Genomic DNA, 21,239 nt, shown 5'->3' with positions numbered 1-21,239 from the left:
TTTGGAGCAAAACCCTGGTGGAAGCGAGAAAGACAACTGACAGTAAATCTATTTCTGCGCCGCGGCGCCTCCCGGGGCAGCCTTTGATTGGGGAGCTCCCCGGCCTGTGCTTGGCTCCGTGTCGGCAGCTACAATTAACATGAGTAATTGCTCCCCGGCTGCTGCTGGCAGGAGCCACCGGAGTTCACACCACGGGTCCTGCCCTCCAGGTTCTGCCACCCCAGCGCCTACAGCGGCTTCTCGAGGCGCCTCGACCAGGTCAAAAAGGGAATTATGGAAAGGACAATGAAAAAAAATTAATAAAAAATAAAAAAAAATCGTAAGTATTCATTTCCCAGCAAGGATCTGTGGTAATTACTGAGGTAGGTTCAAACGCAATCAGTGTTTCCTCACGCTGAATGAAGCTCAGGGGAGATGCTTCAAGAAGATCTACCACCCCATCCAAGACGTGCCTCGACTTTTGGCTGCAGGGTCAGCCAAGAATTGCTGTGTCCCAACATCAGCCAAGACTTGCTGTGCCCCAACAGATTATTTACACACACACCCCCCCCCCCCAAAAAACAAAAAATAAAACCCCAAACTGAGAATTCTCTGGAGCAGGGAATGAAAAGAAAATGCTCTACAGCCGAGGTCGATGGGTGGGAAGCTCCCCCAGATGGGAAGGAGCCAACAATTTATGGTGGAAACCCATCTCCTCCTCCTTGAGACAGCAACGTGGTGGGTTTTTGGCTGCTGCATCCTGCTCTTTCCCCCCCCGTGGGCAGCCCCCCCAGGTTTCTCCCACCCGTGTCTCAATTCCCACTCCCCGCTCGCTCGGTGCAAAGAGAACCACCCATGAAAGAGCTGGGAAGGTGGGACCTTCTCTGGTTCAACTCCTCCCCTCTGGTCTGGCCTCAGCCTTCCTGGCCCAGGCCACGGGGTTTTGTAAACAGGGATTTTCTTCTGTTTTGAAGGAAAAGGTTGTACATTCCAGTTTGGGTGACAAATTCAGCTGTTCTATCGTTATTCTTAACGATTTTTAAATAGATGAGGAACAGGCAGTCTCAGCTTTTGTACGTTCATCGAAAAAATAAGTGGCTGAATTATTATCTAGAGAACTCGGTTGGAAAATCCATCTCTTCCTACATAAATTGTAAACAAGTAGAAAATTTAAATAGTTATTTTGTAAAAAAAGCCAGGACAATACAATTATACAAAAAAATCACTCTTCCCTGCCTCTCTCCCTTCCCCCCACCCTCCCAGCCCTGGCCCAGCCACTGAGCCCGAGCAGCTCTGGGAAGAGCTGGTGATCCTCAGCCGAGTCATCTTCTCCTTCTTCTCCTTCTCCTTCTCCAAAATGCTCCTTCCCATGTTGTGTTTCCAGTGTAACCATTAAAAGCACCGTTGGGTTGGGGTTGATGTCCTTCCTACAGCACTTGACATCCGTCCCCTGCCCCCGGGCTCGACAGAAAGGAGTTCTCAGTGCATCGTTACGGGATGGCAGAGGCAGGAGGAGGAATTCCTTCAATATTCCAAGAGTCCCCTTATGCACCCAGAAGAAAAAAGAACATCTCAGCACAATCCTCACCAGCGAGTTTCCACCTACCAACACATGGAGCCATCGGGATGGAGGAAGGGGGGAGGAGGAGATGGTTTTTGACACAGAAATTCAGCAACGGTGCCTGCTGAGTACCAGTTATGGAATAAATAATTACCTACAGCTGGGTTCCGGAGAGGCAACCAGATTATTTTGTTTGTTTTTCCTCAAGAATCCCAGATTGCTCAACACCTCCATGCACGAGACGGGTGGCTTCACCACGAAGAAGCCAACCTGGGGGAAACCAGCACCCCGCTGCCGGGTGGGATGGTCATACTGAGCGTTGTGTCCCCCCACCAAGTCCCCAAGGAGGGGAGGCCGTGCCGTGCCGTGCCACCACGGGGGCTGCTCCTGTCCCTCAGGCGCTGGTGCCGTCCTCCTCGATGACGCGGTTCATGCTGGTGCCGTGGGTGATGTGGGTGACGGGGTTCCCGCTGAGGTCCCTGGCGCTGCTGTGCCGCGACTGCTCCGTCAGCCGGTGGGAGCTGCTGTGCCGCGAGTGATCCGTCAGCCGGGACATGCTGCCGTGAGGTAGTCTGTCTTCTACGCCCCTGTAGCTGCAGGGGGTGTACCTAATTGATAAATCAATTTAAAAAAATAAATAAATAAAATAATAGAGGAGACAATCGTTACTGTCGTTACCGCCACAGTCGGCAAAGGATGTAAATAAATCTCGCACCAATCCTCTGCTTTTGGGGAAAAAGTCATAGAATCATAGAATGGTTTGGGTTGGAAGGGACCTCAAAGATCATCGAGTTCCAACCCCCCTGCCCTGGGCAGGGACACCTCCCACTAGAGCAGGTCGCTCAAGGCCACAAGTCCCCTCGGGGTTTAACACAGCGCTGTGTCCCTCTCAGAATCACAGAATCTTCTAGGTTGGAAGGGACCTTAAAGATCATCTTGTCCAACCGTCAACCCAACTGACAAAAATAGACACCCACACAACAAACAAGGAGCATCATCACTAAACCAGACCTCCCAGCACTACATCAACCCATCTTTTGAACACCTCCAGGGATGGTGCCTCTCCAGCAGATGCACCTGCTAAAAGCCCGAGCCCTCTCTCTTTGGAAGCAGGCAGAGAATCACAGAGTGGTTTGGGTGGGAAGGGACCTTTAAAGACCCCCAAGTGCCACCCCCTGCCCTGGGCAGGGACACCTCCCACCACACCAGGTTGCTCCAAGCCCCCTCCAACCTGCCCTTGAACCCCTCCAGGGATGGGGCAGCCACAGCTTCTCGGGGCAACCTGGGCCAGGCTCTCACCACCCTCCCACCAAACAAGTTCTTCCCCACAGCTCAGCTCCATCTCCCCTCTTGCAGTGTCCAACCCTTCCCCCTCCTCCTAGGGCTCCCCTCCCTCAGCCAGAGTCCCTCCCCATCTCTCCTGGAGCCCCCCTTCTTGAGGGACTGGAAGGGGCTCCAAGGTCTCCCTGGAGCCTTCCCTTCTCCAGGCTGAACCCCAACCAACTCTCCCAGCCCCCCCTCCCAGCAGAGGGGCTCCAGCCCTCCCAGCATCTCCGGGGCCTCCTCTGGCCCCGCTCCAACAGCTCCATGTCTCTCCTGAGCTGAAGACTCCAAATCTGGATGGAGAGCTCCAGGTGGAGTCTCCCCAGAGCAGAGCAGAGGGGCAGAATCACCCCTTTTGTCCTTTTCACACCCCGTAACTCACGAAGACTATCATAGACTCTGAAAAACATGACAATACTTTTCCCCCTTCCCAACCCAGACACTACCAGGGAGAGGAGACACAATCAGAGAAAGAAAACAGTGGAACATCCAGTTTTAGTGATGTGGTGGCCAAAGCCCATCTGGCAGAGGGACCTCCCCTTTTCCACAAGCCTTTACAGAGAAGACACGCACCGGCCGTCGCGCGATCGGTGCAGGCTGCCGTGGTAGCTGCTGACTTTGCTGTGGACGCTGCCCGCCTTGCTCCTCTGGTCATCCAGCATGGCCAGCTGGGTGGAGGAGGCGTGAGTCGAGGTGCCCTGGGTGGAGGTGCCCCTGGATTTTCGGATGATGGGGGTGTTGGGGTCCCTCAGAAGAGACTGAGCGAAGTCTGGCTCCTGCAGCACTTGGCGACTCTCGTTCACAACTCTGGAGAAGACACACAATTGGAATCGTTAACATTGATCACTGCAATAGAAAAGTGATCACAGTAACAGCACCGTAACTGTAACATATGGAAGGGACCTTCAAGACCATCCAGTGCCACCCCCTGCCCTGGGCAGGGACACCTCCCACTACCCCAGGTTGCTCCAAGCCCCCTCCAACCTGCCCTTCAACCCCTCCAGGGATGGGGCAGCCACAGCTTCTCGGGGCAACCTGGGCCAGGCTCTCACCACCCTCCCACCAAACAAGTTCTTCCCCACAGCTCAGCTCCATCTCCCCTCTTGTAGTGTCCAACCCTTCCCCCTCCTCCTAGGGCTCCCCTCCCTCATCCAAAGTCCCTCCCCACCTTTCCTGGAGCCCCTTGAGGGCCTGGGATACCCTTGGGACAGCGCTGGGGCTCAGATTGCCCAGGGAACTGCCTCTCAGGGAACACAGGAAGCTGCTCCCTCACTCAAACAGGTATTTAAATTCTTGATAAAGACTGGCAGCAGGAGGATAACACCAGATGAAACACAACACACCTAATAATGCCCCCACAACTGGCCTGTAGCCCTTAGATCAGTGGTTCTGGTCCCCCAGCTCCTCTCTTTGCCAAAACCCCTGGCTGGGAAGGGCTGGCAGAGGGGACACCCTTGGCTGCTCTACCACAGCACCATGAAAGGAGGTGCCATCACATCCTCAAAAGTCTTTCTTCTTTTAAATCTCTTTTTTTTTTTGTGGGAAGCCCTTTTCCTTCCCCTCCCGTTCTCTCTGTTATTCTTCCATGTTTGGTCTCCTGGGCTGGTCCAGCTCCTCCTCTTCACCATGTGCTCGCAGAGGGTCACAGACTCCCTGAGGAGGGAGGGTTTTATCGGCTCTGCCCCGTACTCATGGAATGTGGCCGGGAAGGAATCCAGCTCCAGGCAGACCCTGCTGTAGGTGGGAGCTGCTCTGCTCTCCTGCTGCACCAGGACAGAGGGTGGCACTTCCAGGAGCCACCCAGCTCCCCCCGAGATAAACCAGGTCCTGTCCTCTGCCCACCCACCTGGCACATCCCCTCCCTCTCCATCCCAGCTAAATGGATGTACCTGCACTAAAAACCATCTCAAGTTGTTGTTAACCCCGTGCGTGTCTCAGCGGGTTATCTCTGGAAGCAAGAAAATTTAACTCCAGTTGTACAGAAGGTAATTTCACTTAAAGCCCAGCAAAAGGCCAGTTGAGGAGGGACAAGGCAAAGTCCTTTAAGGACAAGAGGAAATGGCCTCAAGTTGCCCCAGGGGAGGTTCAGGCTGGATATTAGGAAAAATTTTTTCACTGAAAGGGTTCTCAGCCATTGGAATGGGCTGCCCAGGGAGGTGGTGGAGGCCCCATCCCTGGAGGTGTTCAAAAGACGGGTTGATGTAGTGCTGGGAGGTCTGGTTTAGTGATGATGCTCCTTGTTTGTTGTGTGGGTGTCTATTTTTGTCAGTTGGGTTGACGGTTGGACCAGATGATCTTTGAGGTCCCTTCCAACCTAGAAGATTCTGTGATCTCTTTTGAAACACCTACTGACAAAGCAATATTCAGGATTATGGAAATAGCCATCCACAGCTATTGCACAATTCTATAGATTCTCTCTAAATTTATGCCATACCTTAGAATAAATTAATTTCCATCTCCCAGAAGCTGTCTTTCCATCCAGCCGGGCTTTGGCGCTAACGCTCGGGGGAAGACTAAGAGCAGAGACAATTGGCTTTAACTGCAACCGTGGTGGAAAGAACTTACATTTCATTTGAATTTGAAGGTGTGAGCTCGTTTAGAAATACAAACTTCCAATTCCACCTCCCAGTAAATGGCAAAGGAGTTGTAATATTCGGCTGAAACCTAATTCTTGTTAAAAATTATTTTGAAAAGAGATGGAGCAATGTCCCTTTGATTCCGGGACCAAAGAATAATTATGGAAAAACAAGTGACAATTCTTCAGGGTTCTTTTTAGACTTGTCCTTCCTCATTCCATTCTAAGAAAGCTGCCCCTGTTTGTTCCTGTCTTTGTCTCCATGAAAAACTAACCCAAATCATCTTCCAGGACTACAAGGGCAGAGGAGATATTTGCCAGAGCTCCACCAGTTCCTCTGTGAGACACCAATACTCACTCTTTTTTCCTGCGCCCATGGAAGAAGCTGGCCCACTCGAAGCAGGTCTTCTTGCTTCCAACCCAGAAGACGGAGGGTATCCCAACGACCAGAGCCATCAGATACTTCATCAGGAAGAGAATCAAATCCGGGCGACTCATCTGCGTGACCTAAGGAGGGAAAAGAAGAGAAAAGAAGATGCTATGAACCATAGCTCCTCATTCCATTTATTAACTCATTTAAAACAACTGTCTCTGCCTTGAGCCAAAGCAAACATCAAGAGGGTTCCTGTGTCCCCCACCGGGGAGCGAAACAGAAGATTCAACTGCCGGGAGGTTCTGGCCTTTTATTTGCATTTCTCCTCTTTGGCTGTGCCCTGAATCATCATGAAATATTTTCTAGTCCACAAATTACAAAGACTCATCTCTTTGATGGAATTCACCTGTATAAACCCAGGTGCTGCATTTGCTGTTGGGAAAAAGCCCACCTCGCCCCAGTTCCTCCACGGGATCCACTCAGTTTGAAAAACCTCACCACGACTATTTTTGGAAACATTTTGATGTGCAAAGGGTTTGTTTGGAACCGGTGCAGAGACGATGCCAAGATGTTATTTCCAGAAAGGTCTCTAAGGAAGTTTTTAAACAAATAAGCATCAGGGGACTCTCTTGAATCAATAACCCAACTCAAACACTGAACCTTCAAGGACAGAAAACATCAAGCTTGAGTCAAAGATACCACCATCTTCTCGTAAGAAGGCTGTAGAGGAGAGGAATTAACTGATTCTGGTGTAATTAGTGCTCTGTGACACTCTCACTTACACTATGACCACGGAGGGTACTCTAGATCTCCAACAGCCATTGGCCACTAAATGACTTGAGGGTCAGGCAGGGGTTCCCCACTTTTCATCACAGCTGAAGGAGAGCTGGTCAGAAAACCTCAATGAGGGGCCAGTCAAAAGACTCAACCAGGGACCACAATAAAACCAGAAATGGGGGAAAGACCATAAAACTGCTCAGTCTGAAGGAACGGGTCTGCAAAACACCTTGAAAAATTGTATTATAACAAGGGATGAGGACTCTGAACGGGAATGGCACCATAAAGGAGAAGAAGACAAGGACCAGGAGAGGCTGTGGGATGGTCAGGAGATGATGTGAAAGGATGGGAGATGTGATGGGAAGAGCAGAAGGGAGGGAAGGAGATCCCATTGCTGGGGACCCCTTGGACAGGCCTTTAAGTGGAGCAGATCCAGAGCAGAAGGGTCCCCTGCCCGAGAGGAGCACGACGAAAAGCAGCAGCCGTGAGGCACACCAGGGGCCTGACAGCGAGGAGAAGACATCAGGGACCCCCTCATATCGTGACAGGTGACATCATGAGGTTCCCAGCAGAATGGCTTTAGGACGTGCAACGCTAAGGCTGCGAGAGGATGTGTCAAAAAAGTGGAAATTCCATTGATCTTCCCCTAAACTCTCCTGATCCCAGCAGAAATAGAGCAGGCACGTAAGGGGATAACACGGACCCACAGATGGCTCCAGGATTAGCTGGTGGTGGGAGGGTTTGGGGCTGTTTAATCAGGGGAGATGCTGAGGAAATCAGGTCTCTTTCCCACAAGCAGCACCTGCAGCAACAGCTTTGGGCCCGACAGGGACACAGATGGTGAAAAACGTTCTATTTAAGAGAGCAAGGGGGATATCTACCAGCCTGCTTCAAAGGGAAGGAAATAGCGAACAAGAAGCATTTCTTTTCCCCAAACTGACCATCTGAATTCGATGCAGTCACCGTGTCAAGATGATTTGCTCAAGCCCCATCACTTCCAAGCTGATGGGCAGCACAGCTTCTACAGGGACCAGCCAAAATACAGCCATCACTGTTTTAATAATTTGGATTATTACACCTTTTCAAATAATATCACCACTGTAGATGGATAATGAGGAGAATTTAAGCGTCTTGCCCCAAATCACACAGCAATAAACACGACCAGAATTTGGGACCATTGATTTTGTCTTCAGTAACTACACGTCCATCTTTCAATTACACGTAGAAACATAATGAGCATCGTTATAAGATGTTTCTCAGAGTTTATTTTTGTATGAAGTAGGATCAAGGCTCTCCCCGTGTCGGTTCTTCCCTCATGGCTGCTCAGGGTGCTTCCCACCAACCTCCACCCCAGGAAAAACATGGATCCTGAAGTTCTTAGATGACAAAACAGACCTTAGGAAGAACCACTTGCATCCATTCAATAGTGCAAGAGGAGTCTGAAGGCTTCCTAAGGTGGTTTTTGTAGTCAGCCTGTGAGATTCCACTCAAAAAAGCCCAAACCATTAACAACTACCCCATAAAAATTATCCAACAAAATTAAGCTCTCCCAAATTAACCTTATTATTTCATTTCACAATGTGCAAACGTGGCATGAAGTGGAATAAATGGCGAAATTCATTGTTCCTTAATGAAGGTAATATTTAGGTAAATTTTTAGATTTACATAGAACGCTTGTCCGCTCGGGCCAAGTCTCCCCTTGGCCCAACCGCCGCCCCGAAGGGAGTTTCATTTTGGTGCTGGCATTGAGAATAAACCAACAAGTTCTAGTGCTGAAGCTCCCACTTGCTCAGGGTGGTACAGGAGAGCTTTATTTTAGTGACTGAGTCACATCACTTTGTGTTGGAGCCAGCAGAAATCAGGTTTCTACTCTCGTCCCTCCAGATCCCTCCTGCACCGAGTAAATTCTATTACTTCCAGGAAGATATTATATTAAATCTCCCCATATCAAAACTTCTGGCTCAACATATTCCTGCTGGGTGCTATGAATAATTCCAAGCAAAAATTTAAAATAAATATAGGCAACAAATATTTTCAGATGAAAGGGAGGAAATACTTCTCTTTGGCAAAGCCAGTGATTAAACATCATCACACACGTTTGTGGAAAATAAGGCTCGTTGCACAAAGCAGGGAATTCAGGGACATATTGGACTCGCTGATCGTTAATACTGAAGTGACTGCACCTGTTTTAATCAACACACATCCGTGGATTATGAGACATTTATAATAATTAACGTAGGGAAAATAAAACTCTGAATTACCATGGCAGGCTTATAAACCTGAAAATACCAGGTGTTTAAACCCAAAGCCTCCGAGCGCATTTCCCAGAAACACGGCGCTCGCGGAACCCCGAGCCCGAAGTGCTGCCAGTTTCTTCCATGAGGACAGAGAACAGGTTGCTCAGTTTTCAAAAGCAGTAAAAATACGCCAAAACTGACTCATGTTCACCCTCCAAACTGAAACCCAGGAGATTTTCACTTTTGCTTTACTGCCCGGCCATTTAGGAAGAGTGAAAAATACAACGTACAACAGCGAATTATTGGGGATTTCAGCATCGCTAGATAAAATCACAAAACATGGAATTAGAATTTGACCTGGAACATCCAAACTTCACACACTGTTTTTTTCAAACACAAAACAGTTTCCAAAAGCATCTCCTAACGTGAGCAGCTTTGCCACATGACCACAGCACTGACAGCTCTAGAAAGAAGGGTCCTCATTTATAGTAAATTCCCCCTGACAGCGAGTAGAATGTTGAAACTGTTTGAGTAGCGCTTCTGCTGTTATAAAAGCACTTTTTTTATATACCCTGAGCTGGATTACTACTGTCTGCGCCTCCTGCAGAGAAAATCCAGGCAACTGGGGCTCCTGTAGGCAGCATGGATGGGCTGAAGCAGCAAAACAAGCAATTCCAGCCCTACAGAATCACTGCTTTCCCTTTTCTTGAGAAATTCACTGTGCAGGACCCAAACTCTTCCACAATTATCCAACTCCAACACGTGAAACCTCAATCAGTTTCTGAGGGAGAGCTTCAGCAAAAAGCTGCTGCTCTAAGATCATCCACACTTCTATGATAATCAACATCTTAATTTTTACAACTTATCTCAGTTGAACGACTAAAAGAGGAGATACAAAACTTCACTAAATCCCAGACTTCCATAAAATCATACAAGAGACAGTGAAAACTGGACAAGATCCACAATTTCTAAGATGATAAAGACAAGGTTCACGATTTGTATTTATCTTGTTGGGGAGAAGATGACACAGGGAATGGATAACGCAGCCATAGACACTGTAGAAAACCATCCTCCCCTAATCTCTAAAAATCTCTAATCTCCTCTGAAATTAGAATTTTCTCCTCTTCTCCAGCCTACAGCTCAGCCTCTTGGCAAAAAGCTTTTTGTAAATTTGAGGCAAGAGAGAAGTCCCCCCAGTTTGGGGTGGAACAGACATGAGGAAAACTGGGCAGATTGACTAATCCACAAATGACCCAGGGGATAGACTGTTAAAGGTGGAACAGACATGAGGAAAACTGGGCAGACTGATAAATCCACAAATGAGCCAGGGGATAGACTGTTAAATATCACAGAATCCCAGAATGCTATGGGGTTGGAAAGGACCTCTGGAGATCATCTCCTCCAACCCCCTGCCAGAGCAGGTCCCACCCAGAGCAGGTCCCACAGGAACGTGTCCAAGTGGGGTTTGAATGTCTCCAGAGAAGGAGACTCCACCACCTCCCTGGGCAGCCTCTGCCAGGGCTCTGCCACCTTCAAAGTGAAGAAGTTCCTCCTCATGTTGAGATGGAACTTCTTATGTTCCAGTTTGTGCCCATTTCCTCTTGTCCTGTCCCTGGGCACCACTGGAAAAAGCCTGGCCCCATCCTCCTGACACCCACCCTTGAAGTATTTATAGGCGTTGATCAGATCCCCCCTCAGTCTTCTCTTCTCCAGACTAAAAAGCCCCAAGTCCCTCAGCCTCTCCTCACCAGAGAGATGCTCCAGGTCCCTCATCATTCAGATATAAAATATCAGCTCTCAAATATTACTCCTTTTTTGGCTCAGATGGAGGAATGTGAATCCCTGTAGAAAAGCCACACCTTTAGTAAAAGAGATGGAGCCCCGCTGCAGAGGCAGCCAACGAGGGAAAAAAAAAACAAACCTCTTAAAAGGAATAGGAGGGTTTAGGCCAGCGACACGCACGTTATCAGCTGAAACAATAACCAGAGACATCCACTAACTCATGTAATTCAGTTGTTTCTTCTGTTGGCCACTTGGCACCGTTGCCAGAGCCTCCTTTGTGTGTGCTAACCTCAGCACTCCCCGCTTTATCATCTACCAGAGGCTTTCAAAACTCCTCTTAGATATTGGCAAGCCACCAACTCGGCTCTAGAGACACTGCAGATCTCCTCTGGGCCTCAAAAAACCGGGATAATACTTTTATTTCTTGATAAAAGCCTGTCTCACAAGCTCTGGTCTGCTCTGAACGTCAGGAGCTGCCTCTCCAGGAGGGCAGTGTCAAGGAGAGCAGAAGGTGGTCCTTCAAGATGACAACCTCTCCCAGAGGAAAGGTAACACTGGTGGTAACTCTTCCTTCTCCTTCATATCTGATCACTTTCCTGGAGATACCAGAGGGGTTTGTGCCCTCTGGTAGCATAAGAAGGTGGCAATTAAGCAAAAGCTGGCATGAATTGGTGAGCACCATTCTGGAGTGATGGCCCGTTCATCGCACGTTGAGCTGGACCTGCTGCAGGGGCAGCCACAGATGAAGATGGGGTTGGAAAGCCTTGATGGGCTTCACGCAGCCGTGGATCTAACTCCCTGACCCCAATTTGTCTGGCTGACAAAAACTCTGGGCCTTAAAAAACTGGGATAATAATACTTTTATTTCTTGATAAAAGCCTGTCTCACAAGCTCTGGTCTGCTCTGAACGTCAGGAGCTGCCTCTCCACGAGGGCAGTGTCAAGGAGAGCAGAAGGTGGTCCTTCAAGATGACAACCTCTCCCAGAGGAAAGGTATCACTGGTGGTAACTCTCCCTTCTCCTTCGTACCTGATCACTTTCCTGGAGACACCAGAGGGGTTCGTGCACTCTGGTAGCATAAGAAGGTGGCAATTAAGCAAAAGCTGGCATGAATTGGTGAGCACCATTCTGGAGTGATGGCCCGTTCATCGCACGTTGAGCTGGACCTGCTGCAGGGGCAGCCACAGATGAAGACGGGGTTGGAAAGCCTTGATGGGCCTCACGCAGCCATGGATCTAACTCCCTGAACCCAGTTTGTCTGGCTGACAAAAACTCTGGGCCTTAAAAAACTGGGATAATAATACTTTTATTTCTTGATAAAAGCCTGTCTCACAAGCTCTGGTCTGCTCTGAACGTCAGGAGCTGCCTCTCCAGGAGGGCAGTGTCAAGGAGAGCAGAAGGTGGTCCTTCAAGATGACCACCTCTCCCAGAGGAAAGGTAACGCTGGTGGTAACTCTCCCTTCTCCTTCATACCTGATCACTTTCCTGGAGACACCAGAGGGGTTCGTGCACTCTGGTAGCATAAGAAGGTGGCAATTAAGCAAAAGCTGGCATGAATTGGTGAGCACCATTCTGGAGTGATGGCCCATTCATCGCACGTTGAGCTGGACCTGCTGCAGGGGCAGCCACAGATGAAGACGGGGTTGGAAAGCCTTGATGGGCTTCACGCAGCCATGGATCTAACTCCCTGACCCCAATTTGTCTGGCTGAGACAGCTGAGGAGGACAACCAGGCAGGGGTTTGGGTTGTGTGCTCTACACCCAGCTCCACTCTGTCCGGACACGTCTCACGAGCAGCACGGGCACCGACGTTCCACCCAGTGGAGACCAAGGAACAAGTTCTGGCAGATCCAAAGATGGCACATATGATAACCAGATTGCTCCAGCTCCATTTTTTTTCCCTCCCATCCAGCTGGGACCATCCCACAGAAACAGAAGCTCCATCACCAATGGGAAGAGGCAGGAGCTCGAAGGCATCGTTTCCCCTCCCGCGACGCACGCTGTGGCAGGTGTTCAGAAAGGAGGTTAAAACACCAATTTCCCCATCCCTCCAGGGAAAAAACAACGCTTCTTCGGAGGCCCACTGTTAATTTCAGATGCTTATATAACTAATTTCTGAATCTTTTCCCCTTCTGCCCCTGAACGATCCATCAGGGCTGCTTTTTAGCGGTGACAGAGCGCGGTGGCCTCTTCCCACCGAGATGCATGAAATGGCAAATTAATGAGCTCGCCGCCCGTGGGAGGTGAAAGCCCAACCACAGCACCTGGCCCCCTCCTCTGGGGAACGTGCTGATCGTTTGATATTTCCCTCAGGATAAAAAAAAAAAGCAATGAAATTCAAATTAAGCCATCCTTTTGTTGAAAACGGGAGAAGGTGGGGGGGGAAAGACCAAAGGGAATCTCGTCCTCTCACTTTCAGAACCGTTTCCGTCACCGTCGCCGCTTTGAGACTCAGAATATTGTCCTCACGCTGCTCATTGCCCAGTTTCAGGGAGTAGCTTTTGCCACTGTCAAATAAGATTATCTTCTCAGGTTATTTAAAAATTGCAGTTTGCCTGTTTTAGCCAACAAGGATGATCAGAGAGATGGAGCACCTCTCCTATGAAGACAGGCTGAGGGAGCTGGGATTGTTCAGCCTGGAGAAGAGAAGGCTGAGACCTTAGAGAAGAGGAAGAGGAGAAGAGGAGGGGAGACCTTAGAGCAGTCTTTCAATACCTGAAGGGAGCCTATAGAAGAGCTGGGGAGGGACTCTTTGCCAGGAAGGGTAATGACAGGACAAGGGGAAACGGTTTTAAATTGGAAGAAAAAAGATTCAGATTAGATCTCAGGAAGAAATTCTTTACAGTGAGGGTGGTGAGACACTGGAACAGGGAAGTTGTGGCTGCCCCATCCCTGGTGTGGTGGGAGGTGTCCCTGCTCAGGGCAGGGGGGTTGGAACTAGATGATCTTTGAGGTCCCTTCCAACCCAAACCATTCTATGATTCTAAGTTGTGGCTGCCCCATCCCTGGAGGGGTTCAAGGGCAGGTTGGAGGGGGCTTGGAGCAACCTGGTGTGGTGGGAGGTGTCCCTGCCCAGGGCAGGGGGGTTGGGACTCGATGATCTTTGAGGTCCCTTCCAACCCAAACCCTTCTATGATCCTAAGGAAATCCATCCCATCACAGGAGAACACGGAGGCTCTTTCTTTCTGGCTCTGGCTCACACCCTCCTCAGCCGCAGGAGCATGAAAGCACCGTGCGTTAACCTTGCCCATTGGCTCCCATTAAAACAATTAAACTGTTAGAACAATTATAAAAAAGCATTACTAACTATTCTCCAGACTGACTTAATAACTACCGAGTTGCTACATACCCAGGGTGGAAATTAAAGCAGAGTGAGCAGCCCGTGCAAGAGCTGGGACAGCAAGAGGTAGCTTCGAAACCGAACCCAAGCTCAAATAAATAAATAAGATGCTGTAATAAAAGCTTATAAAATTAACATCTTAATGGGATGCAGGCTATTCTGGAGGCAACTTATTCACCACAGATATTAAGTGTTAGCCCAGGCACTGCAGATCCATCTCATCACACTGAACTCATCTACAATACATTTTTTTCAAGAATTTAATCTGTGTAAATGCCTAAAAAACACATCCTTACGGAAACTGCCTCTACAGAACATTTAAAACACAATGCCATATATTTTAGAAGAATTTCCCTTGAGTTTCTCTGGCAGGTTATGGGAAATATGTACATGGGAACAATATTTGGGAAAGAAATTGTTTGGTTCATAGAAGAAGAGCAGCAGCTTTCACCAGAAGTTGTGCCAGGGTCTAATCATCTACTGGAGAAACAGCTTGAGTAAAGAATGAGAGAGAAGAGTGGCCTCTCATAAGTAATGCTGAAGGGTTTCCTCATCCATCTCCTCCTTGAAAAGGGATCCCAGAGGACAACTAAAAAGGTCCTGACTCCTGATTAGAGTTTAATAACTCGCCTCCAGCCCCTGTGCCCTCCAGGCCCCGCCGTTAGTCAGGGCGTCAGGAACCAGCCATCATCAAGAAGGGAGATGCTCTTGCCTCCATGGGATGGGAACGCAGAGGACTCTGGCTTTGGAAATGGTCCAAACAATCCTGGGACAGGCTGATTCTGCAGCTTCAGGGAACTACTTCTGGGAGAACACCCTGTTTATCCATGGAGCTCAATTAAGCCATCAGGATGGCTGGTGGTTGGTGGCTTTATCTCGGAATGGCAGACAGCGCTCAATCACAGCAACTCATTCGTTAAGTGCTAGCCAGGGTTTGTCATTAGAGAGATTGCCCAAGCACCTGCCTTCTGTTTTCCCACTATGAGGAACTGGTTCCATAAGTCTCTCAGCACCAACACCAGGCATTACACATGGGAAAAGCAAGTCCATTGAGTGTAGGACCCATGAGAGATGTGGATCTCCCTCTCCTTCTCCTGTGGACATGCTTGAGCTGAAGCAGGGTGTTCTCTGCAGAGGAAAAAGCAAAGAGCTCCTGCCACACACACGTTTCTCCCAGCACAACTTATCTCTCCTCTTGCCATTGGAATCAAAGAATCCCATCACAATTCCTGACCATATTCCTCACTTCCAGCCCTTCTTCCAACTGCCCCCTTTGGCTGAGCCGGAGCTGTCTGACAGAACAGGCCCAAGCACCCATAAACTCTTCTTTTTTTCCCCTTAGATCAGTGATTAAAATGGCAAAGTCTCACTTTTACTCAAGGCCCAACTCACCCAAAAGGTGTTTTACACAGAGGATGAAGCAAACCCCATCTACTACATCTACTACTACATTATTTCTCTTACTTAAATTACTGCTTATCAAAAAAAGAATGTCACATAATTGTCCTTACCCCCCTGTGGAACCAGTGGGCATTTCTGTTGTACTCTGTCTTTGTGCAAACAGGGATTGTAGTTGGCAGGGGCTAAAATGGGTCAATAAACAGCCAAAACAAAGTTCTATCAGCAAACACTTCTTTACCAGCACCCACAGCCCACTGCCTGATACACCTTGCACAGAGATTAAGACAAGGTTAAAGAGATGCCTACCTGAATTATTGGCAAATCGGGCAAATTAGGGCTACTGAGGGGTCACGGCAATAGGTTGCATTTGGCAGATTGGTCCCATGGCCACAGAGAGCCAGCAGCTCCCTGCTGCCATTCAGAAAAAAAGCAGCATTTTTTTCTTCAAATATTAGGACTCCATTGGGAATTTAACAGTAAGTCAGGGAAAAAACCCACTAATGAATCAGAAAATCTGATTCCTGTCAACCCTGCGGCTAAAAATATACTCGGACTGAAGTCTTTGCAGCCTGAATATCTATTTTGGCAGTAGACATTCTTTCTAGAATGTATTGAATTCTTGCAAGACAAAATTTAGCAAGCTTACTGCGACCCAGCCTTGGAATACATCCCCATTAATAAACTCCACTACTTGAATGAAAACATTTGGGGTTAAGAACACAGAGCAAAAGAAACATCCTCGCTCAAACCGAGCCTCCCCCGGCTGCAGCCAGCACCGGCACACATTCCCCAGTTATCCAGCTTTAGCCCCAAATCATGAGTTCCCCCCTCTCAATTAATCTAATTTCCACCTGAGGTTTATTTACAGCCACGCTATCATTCTGCCAGCGCTGCTGTTTGACTTTAACAGCTCTTTTTTCATGTCCTTTCTGGATTTCAGAACCTTATTCCTGGCCCCCTTACACTACTTTTCACTTATTTTTGTTTTCTTCTTGCAGGCTTTTTTTGATGCAACCCCAGGCAGGCAGTCACACAAAGCCATAGAGAAAAAACCAGGAGTTGCACATGAGATGATGTTTGTTGCAGTGCTGGTTGGGAAGGAGTAATTACTGCTCTGTGAAATGGCTGGAGATGAAGTCATAGGAAACAGATTAGTGTAATTTTGTAAAGATGCAAATAACAGCCAAAGCACAGGTTAAAGCACAAGTACAGAATTTAGGGAGGAGAAGAAAAAAATAGCTGTTTTAGCAAACACGGTATTTATAAAATATTTCTTGTTCTCCCCAGACAGAAACACTGTGTTCATTAGTCTTAAAGCTGCTTTGTTCAAATTATAGCGCGAATAGAATAATGTTAATGATCATTTACATGATTTGATTTTTAAAAATCGCTTCAACTGAATCTTTGAAAAAATAATTTGGTGTCAGGGTCATTGCATCACCTGAGACCATTTTACAGTGTAATAGTGAATGCTGCAAAAGCGTGAGGGTGATTGAAGAGCAGAAGAGGTTACAGAGGGGCTGTGGGGTCTCCGTCACCGAGATATTCCAAATTTGGCTGCTGTAGGTGACCCTGCTTTGAGCAGGGGCTTGACTGGACCATCTCCACAGGTCCCTGCCACCCTCAGCTATTCCCAAATAAACACAAGACTCCAATATACTCAAATATAAGAACATTTCTACTATTCCACTATTTTCATATCTCTACTATTTCCATATTTCCAATATTTCTGTATTTCTACTATTTCTATACTTCTACTATTTCTGCTTAAAACTCCTCTGAGAGCTGCTTCAGGACTAGAGATGAAAGTATTTTTACACATTAACCTCGAGCTCTTAAATCTATATAATAATGCATTTTTAGAACAAACACAATCTGCTCCCAGCACCATCACCCTCCTCACAGCTCCTCAGTTCTGATATCGCTTATCGGTTTTGATATCACCAGTTTATGATACCACTTATCACTTCTATGTTCAGCCTTTGACTCTTTCATGCTGAGAATGAGAAACAGTCTTTTTTTCACCATAACAGATATTTTAGCATCATTCAGCGTTAAGGACTATATATAATGAGATCAGAAACTCCAAGTACATAAATAAAACACAAGTAAAAATATATCTGTAGTACTAAGAATATGAACTGTTAAAGACAGGGATAACCCAGCTCTTTAGAGAACTCAAACATAGTCTTTTCTTTAATGAAAGCATTCTTATTTATTTTTTAAAAATCCAGGGGTTTATGTTCCTCAATTGAATTTTGGAGCTGCACCTGATGCTTGAGTGGGCTCAGACCATGTGGGAAGCAAACCTTCACGCGGGTTGGGAGGAGATACCGTACTCTCCCTCTGCATTTACTTTTCCAGGAAACAGAACAACTCTCCGTTAGGAAACAAGAACTAGCAGAAGGATGATGCTGGGGAGCACTGTTTGGTCACAGGAATAATGCCAAAGAAAAATCAAACATGAAACCTGCAAGTATTTATTGCATTTTCATGCTCTATAGCCCAGCCATCTCTAAGTTAAGCAGATCTTTACCAAGATGAAGGTACACAGAGAACATGTCTGAGACCTGGACCAGTCTTATGGGTGAGCTTAGCTCATATATATCATTATATTCCATCATTAGAATAAAACTGTTATTTTTAAATATAATTTTTACTTAATAATGCTGGTTTCGGGTCTAGAAACTATTTTTTTTTTAATGCAGAGGGTGAACATCTTTCTATATTTGTGTATTTACAGCCTGTATTCAGAACTGCTTTATGTTACACCACAGAATCACAGAATGCTATGGGGTTGGAAGGGACCTCTGGAGATCATCTCCTCCAACCCCCTGCCAGAGCAGGTCCACCCAGAGCAGGTCCCACAGGAACGTGTCCAGGTGGGGTTTGGATGTCTCCAGAGAAGGAGACTCCACCACCTCTCTGGGCAGCCTCTCCCAGGGCTCTGCCACCCTCACAGCAAAGAAGTTCCTCCTCATGTTGAGATGGAACTTCTTATGTTCCAGTTTGTGCCCGTTCCCTCTTGTCCTGTCACTTTTCAGAAGAAAATCTCATCAGCAGAATAACTGTCAGAGCTGCTCAGTCCCGAGAGCAATGGTACTCGGCTGTAAGTATCCTGCCAAGACTGAAGTTTTAAAAATTTGGTGAAAATAATAATGATACTCTGGAATCACTAGGAATAAATTGCCCAGAAGTGCAGCATCCCCCAAATTTATAGTACCTCTTGTTTCTGGGCTGACAGGAGAAGTCATTCCATAGTCAGGGAACAAGCTACAGAGAGCACAACAAAAGCCATCTGACTGAAATTCCCTGGGATGCAGAATATTTGGCTTTACAAACATCGAGGTTCAGCACTGGCAGAGATTTTGGCAGAGATCTACAGTCAAGACCCATTAATGATTTTCTCTTTGCAGGCTGGTCTACAGCTATTTTGACATGACCATCCAACATCTCAAAGCAACTCTGAAACTCATAATCATTCATGGATATATTGCTATTCAGAATTTTCAAATGCAAATTATAGGCAATTTCCTTTCAGTTATTAAAATTTAAAATTAAATCTTCTTTTTTAGGTGACTGATTTCCTAACACACATACTGCAACATTCAATTCTGACATCGAAGAGTGACTGGTCCTTCAAAACCACAGAAATCAGACCTCCTCACTTAGTTTTTGTTGCCATTTTCCTAGCAATTAAAAGAGGCAGTGGAAAAAGAGCTTCCTTAATAATCAGAATTAAAGGCTGGTCTAGATATAAAGCACGGTTATTAAAAAGAGAATGGAATGAAACCGAGAACTCAAAAATAGCAAGATCTGACCTCATTTGGCAAGTCACCCTCAGCAAAATACTGAATAATAAGAAAGAAAAAGAAAAGAAAAAGAAAAAGGTGACCTTGCGGAGTCACAGTTGGGTACAAGTACAAATCAACCCGCCTGGAGATAATGGTTGAGAAATCAGCATTTCCCTTTGTCTCTAGCTCAGTCAATCCAATTAAAAAAACCCAGCCAGAAATGAGTCATGTGAATGAAATGATTGCTTTCACTCAATATGTTAATTGACTGGAAATTGCATACGTGCCAAGGTGAGATAAGAGAATACATTGCATCCTGCCAGGGATTTATCACAGCCCTGGGTGTGCGAGGAGGAGACAGGACTGATATTACTAACGCTGAAATTCAGGAGAATTCTGAGAAATCAGCTTGAGTATATTCTTTTCCATCAATATATTCTTTTTTCTAAGTATCTAAAGCAGGAGAAATTAAGTGAGTCACTGCTAGGAAACACTGCAATGCTGTGATTGCTGTTGTTCTGAGCTGATGCGACTTCTGTTCCTGAAACAATCCTAACTCATAATTCAGATTTGCTCAGTCTCTTCTGAATAAACAGCAATATGCAAAAAAGGAAGCAATATGGAAAAAAGGAACTAGATGATCTTTAAGGTCCCTTCCAATTCTAACCATTCCACGAAATACCTTTTTATCTCAAATTTATCTCATCCCTTTTTTTTTTTTTCAGGACAGAATAATTAGATTCAACAAGAAGCAATTCCTTAGGGCAGATTTAAGCAAATCCATTACCTCTTCTAAGAGGAATTCGAAACAATAACTAATGAAAAAGGGGAGGGGGAGGCAAAAAAAATCTAGATTTATAGACATCTCTAAAGATATTCTCTTTATGCCTGTGCCACACACAAACAGGGCTGAGCCATTTCCTAACAAAGCCTCTGTTCTGCATCCAGCTTAGCGCGCTCCCCCGCACGCAGCCCGGCTGTACCACAGATGGCAAAACAGCTGAGAGGTTTTCTATTTAAAAAGATAAAGGCAACACCCCCGAGCAGGGGAGAAAATGGCAAAAAAAAAAAAAATAATAGGAAGACACCATATATTGCAATAATAAAAATAGGGAAGCTCCATCCCGACTTAAGCAAGATGCAGGTTCTACGTCCCAACAGTTACTTCTTGCCGCTGTTTTTGGGCAAGATGTTTGCAAACCCCATCTTTTCTTCTCTTGGCTCCGAGCAGGGGATTGTTCTAAAGCACTTGGGCATGAAAATAAAGCCCCTGGCAATGGGGGTTCCCCTTCACCCCTCACACAGCCATGGGAAAAGCCACTCTGCTGCAAGAGCAGCTCTTAAGCACACGAGAGGCAGCTTGGCCCATCACAAAATCGGAAATCTCTGCAGGAAATTCATATGTCTATCAAGAATTTGTACTGTAAAAAACTAATACAAATACTATTTATACAGCGAGGCTTTTTTTCTCTGTTCTTCTTCTCTTTGAGGAGGGATGGGGGAGAAATGAAGAGACGTGGCTGCAAAACCCAAGCTGGAACTCAGCTTGGCTCAGTGGTTTGGGTTTTTTTTTTTGCTTCTGCCCAGTTTTATTTAAAAGTAGGCACTGTGAGATATAATAACTCAGCAGAGGGAAGGAACAGCTGAGCAGATGACTAAAAACTCAGATTCTCCTGGCTCTCAGCCTACTATTGCTCTACCACCATCACTGCTTTTCAGTTGGCACCTGATCATAATTTAAAAAAAAGAGCTTCCTGGGGTTTCTTTACTTTCTGCCCCAACAAACGGGGACAGGAACATTCCAGAAAGCTGCCCTCAGCTTTCTGGAATGTTCCTGTCCCCGTTTGTTGGGGCAGAAAGTAAAGAAACCCCAGGAAGCTCTTTTTTTTAAATTATGATCAGGTGCCAACTGAAAAGCAGTGATGGTGGTAGAGCAATAGTAGGCTGAGAGCCAGGAGAATCTGAGTTTTTAGTCATCTGCTCAGCTGTTCCTTCCCTCTGCTGAGTTATTATATCTCACAGTGCCTACTTTTAAATAAAACTGGGCAGAAGCAAAAAAAAAAACCAAACCACTGAGCCAAGCTGAGTTCCGGCTTGGG

General features: G+C 46.8%; 1 protein-coding gene across 1 annotated transcript in view; it reads right to left on the bottom strand.

Annotated features, from left to right (window-relative positions):
* Positions 1–1,258: 1,258 nt before the first annotated feature.
* Positions 1,259–21,239, bottom strand: part of FZD3 (frizzled class receptor 3) — a 72,434-nt gene continuing 52,453 nt past the window's right edge. The window contains exons 5-7 of the mRNA XM_014963048.1: positions 5,797–5,945; positions 3,437–3,670; positions 1,259–2,148 (exon numbers count right to left, since the gene is read on the bottom strand). Coding sequence (XP_014818534.1) covers positions 1,935–2,148; positions 3,437–3,670; positions 5,797–5,945 — 597 coding nt within the window. The 3' untranslated portion in view covers positions 1,259–1,934. The remainder of the gene's footprint in view (positions 2,149–3,436; positions 3,671–5,796; positions 5,946–21,239) is intronic.

Source organism: Calidris pugnax, unplaced genomic scaffold (genome assembly GCF_001431845.1).
Source record: "Calidris pugnax isolate Ruff unplaced genomic scaffold, ASM143184v1 scaffold450, whole genome shotgun sequence".
Classification (NCBI taxonomy): Eukaryota; Metazoa; Chordata; class Aves; order Charadriiformes; family Scolopacidae; genus Calidris; species Calidris pugnax.
Note: the sequence above shows the minus strand (reverse complement) of the source record. Positions and strands in the feature narration are given on the sequence as shown.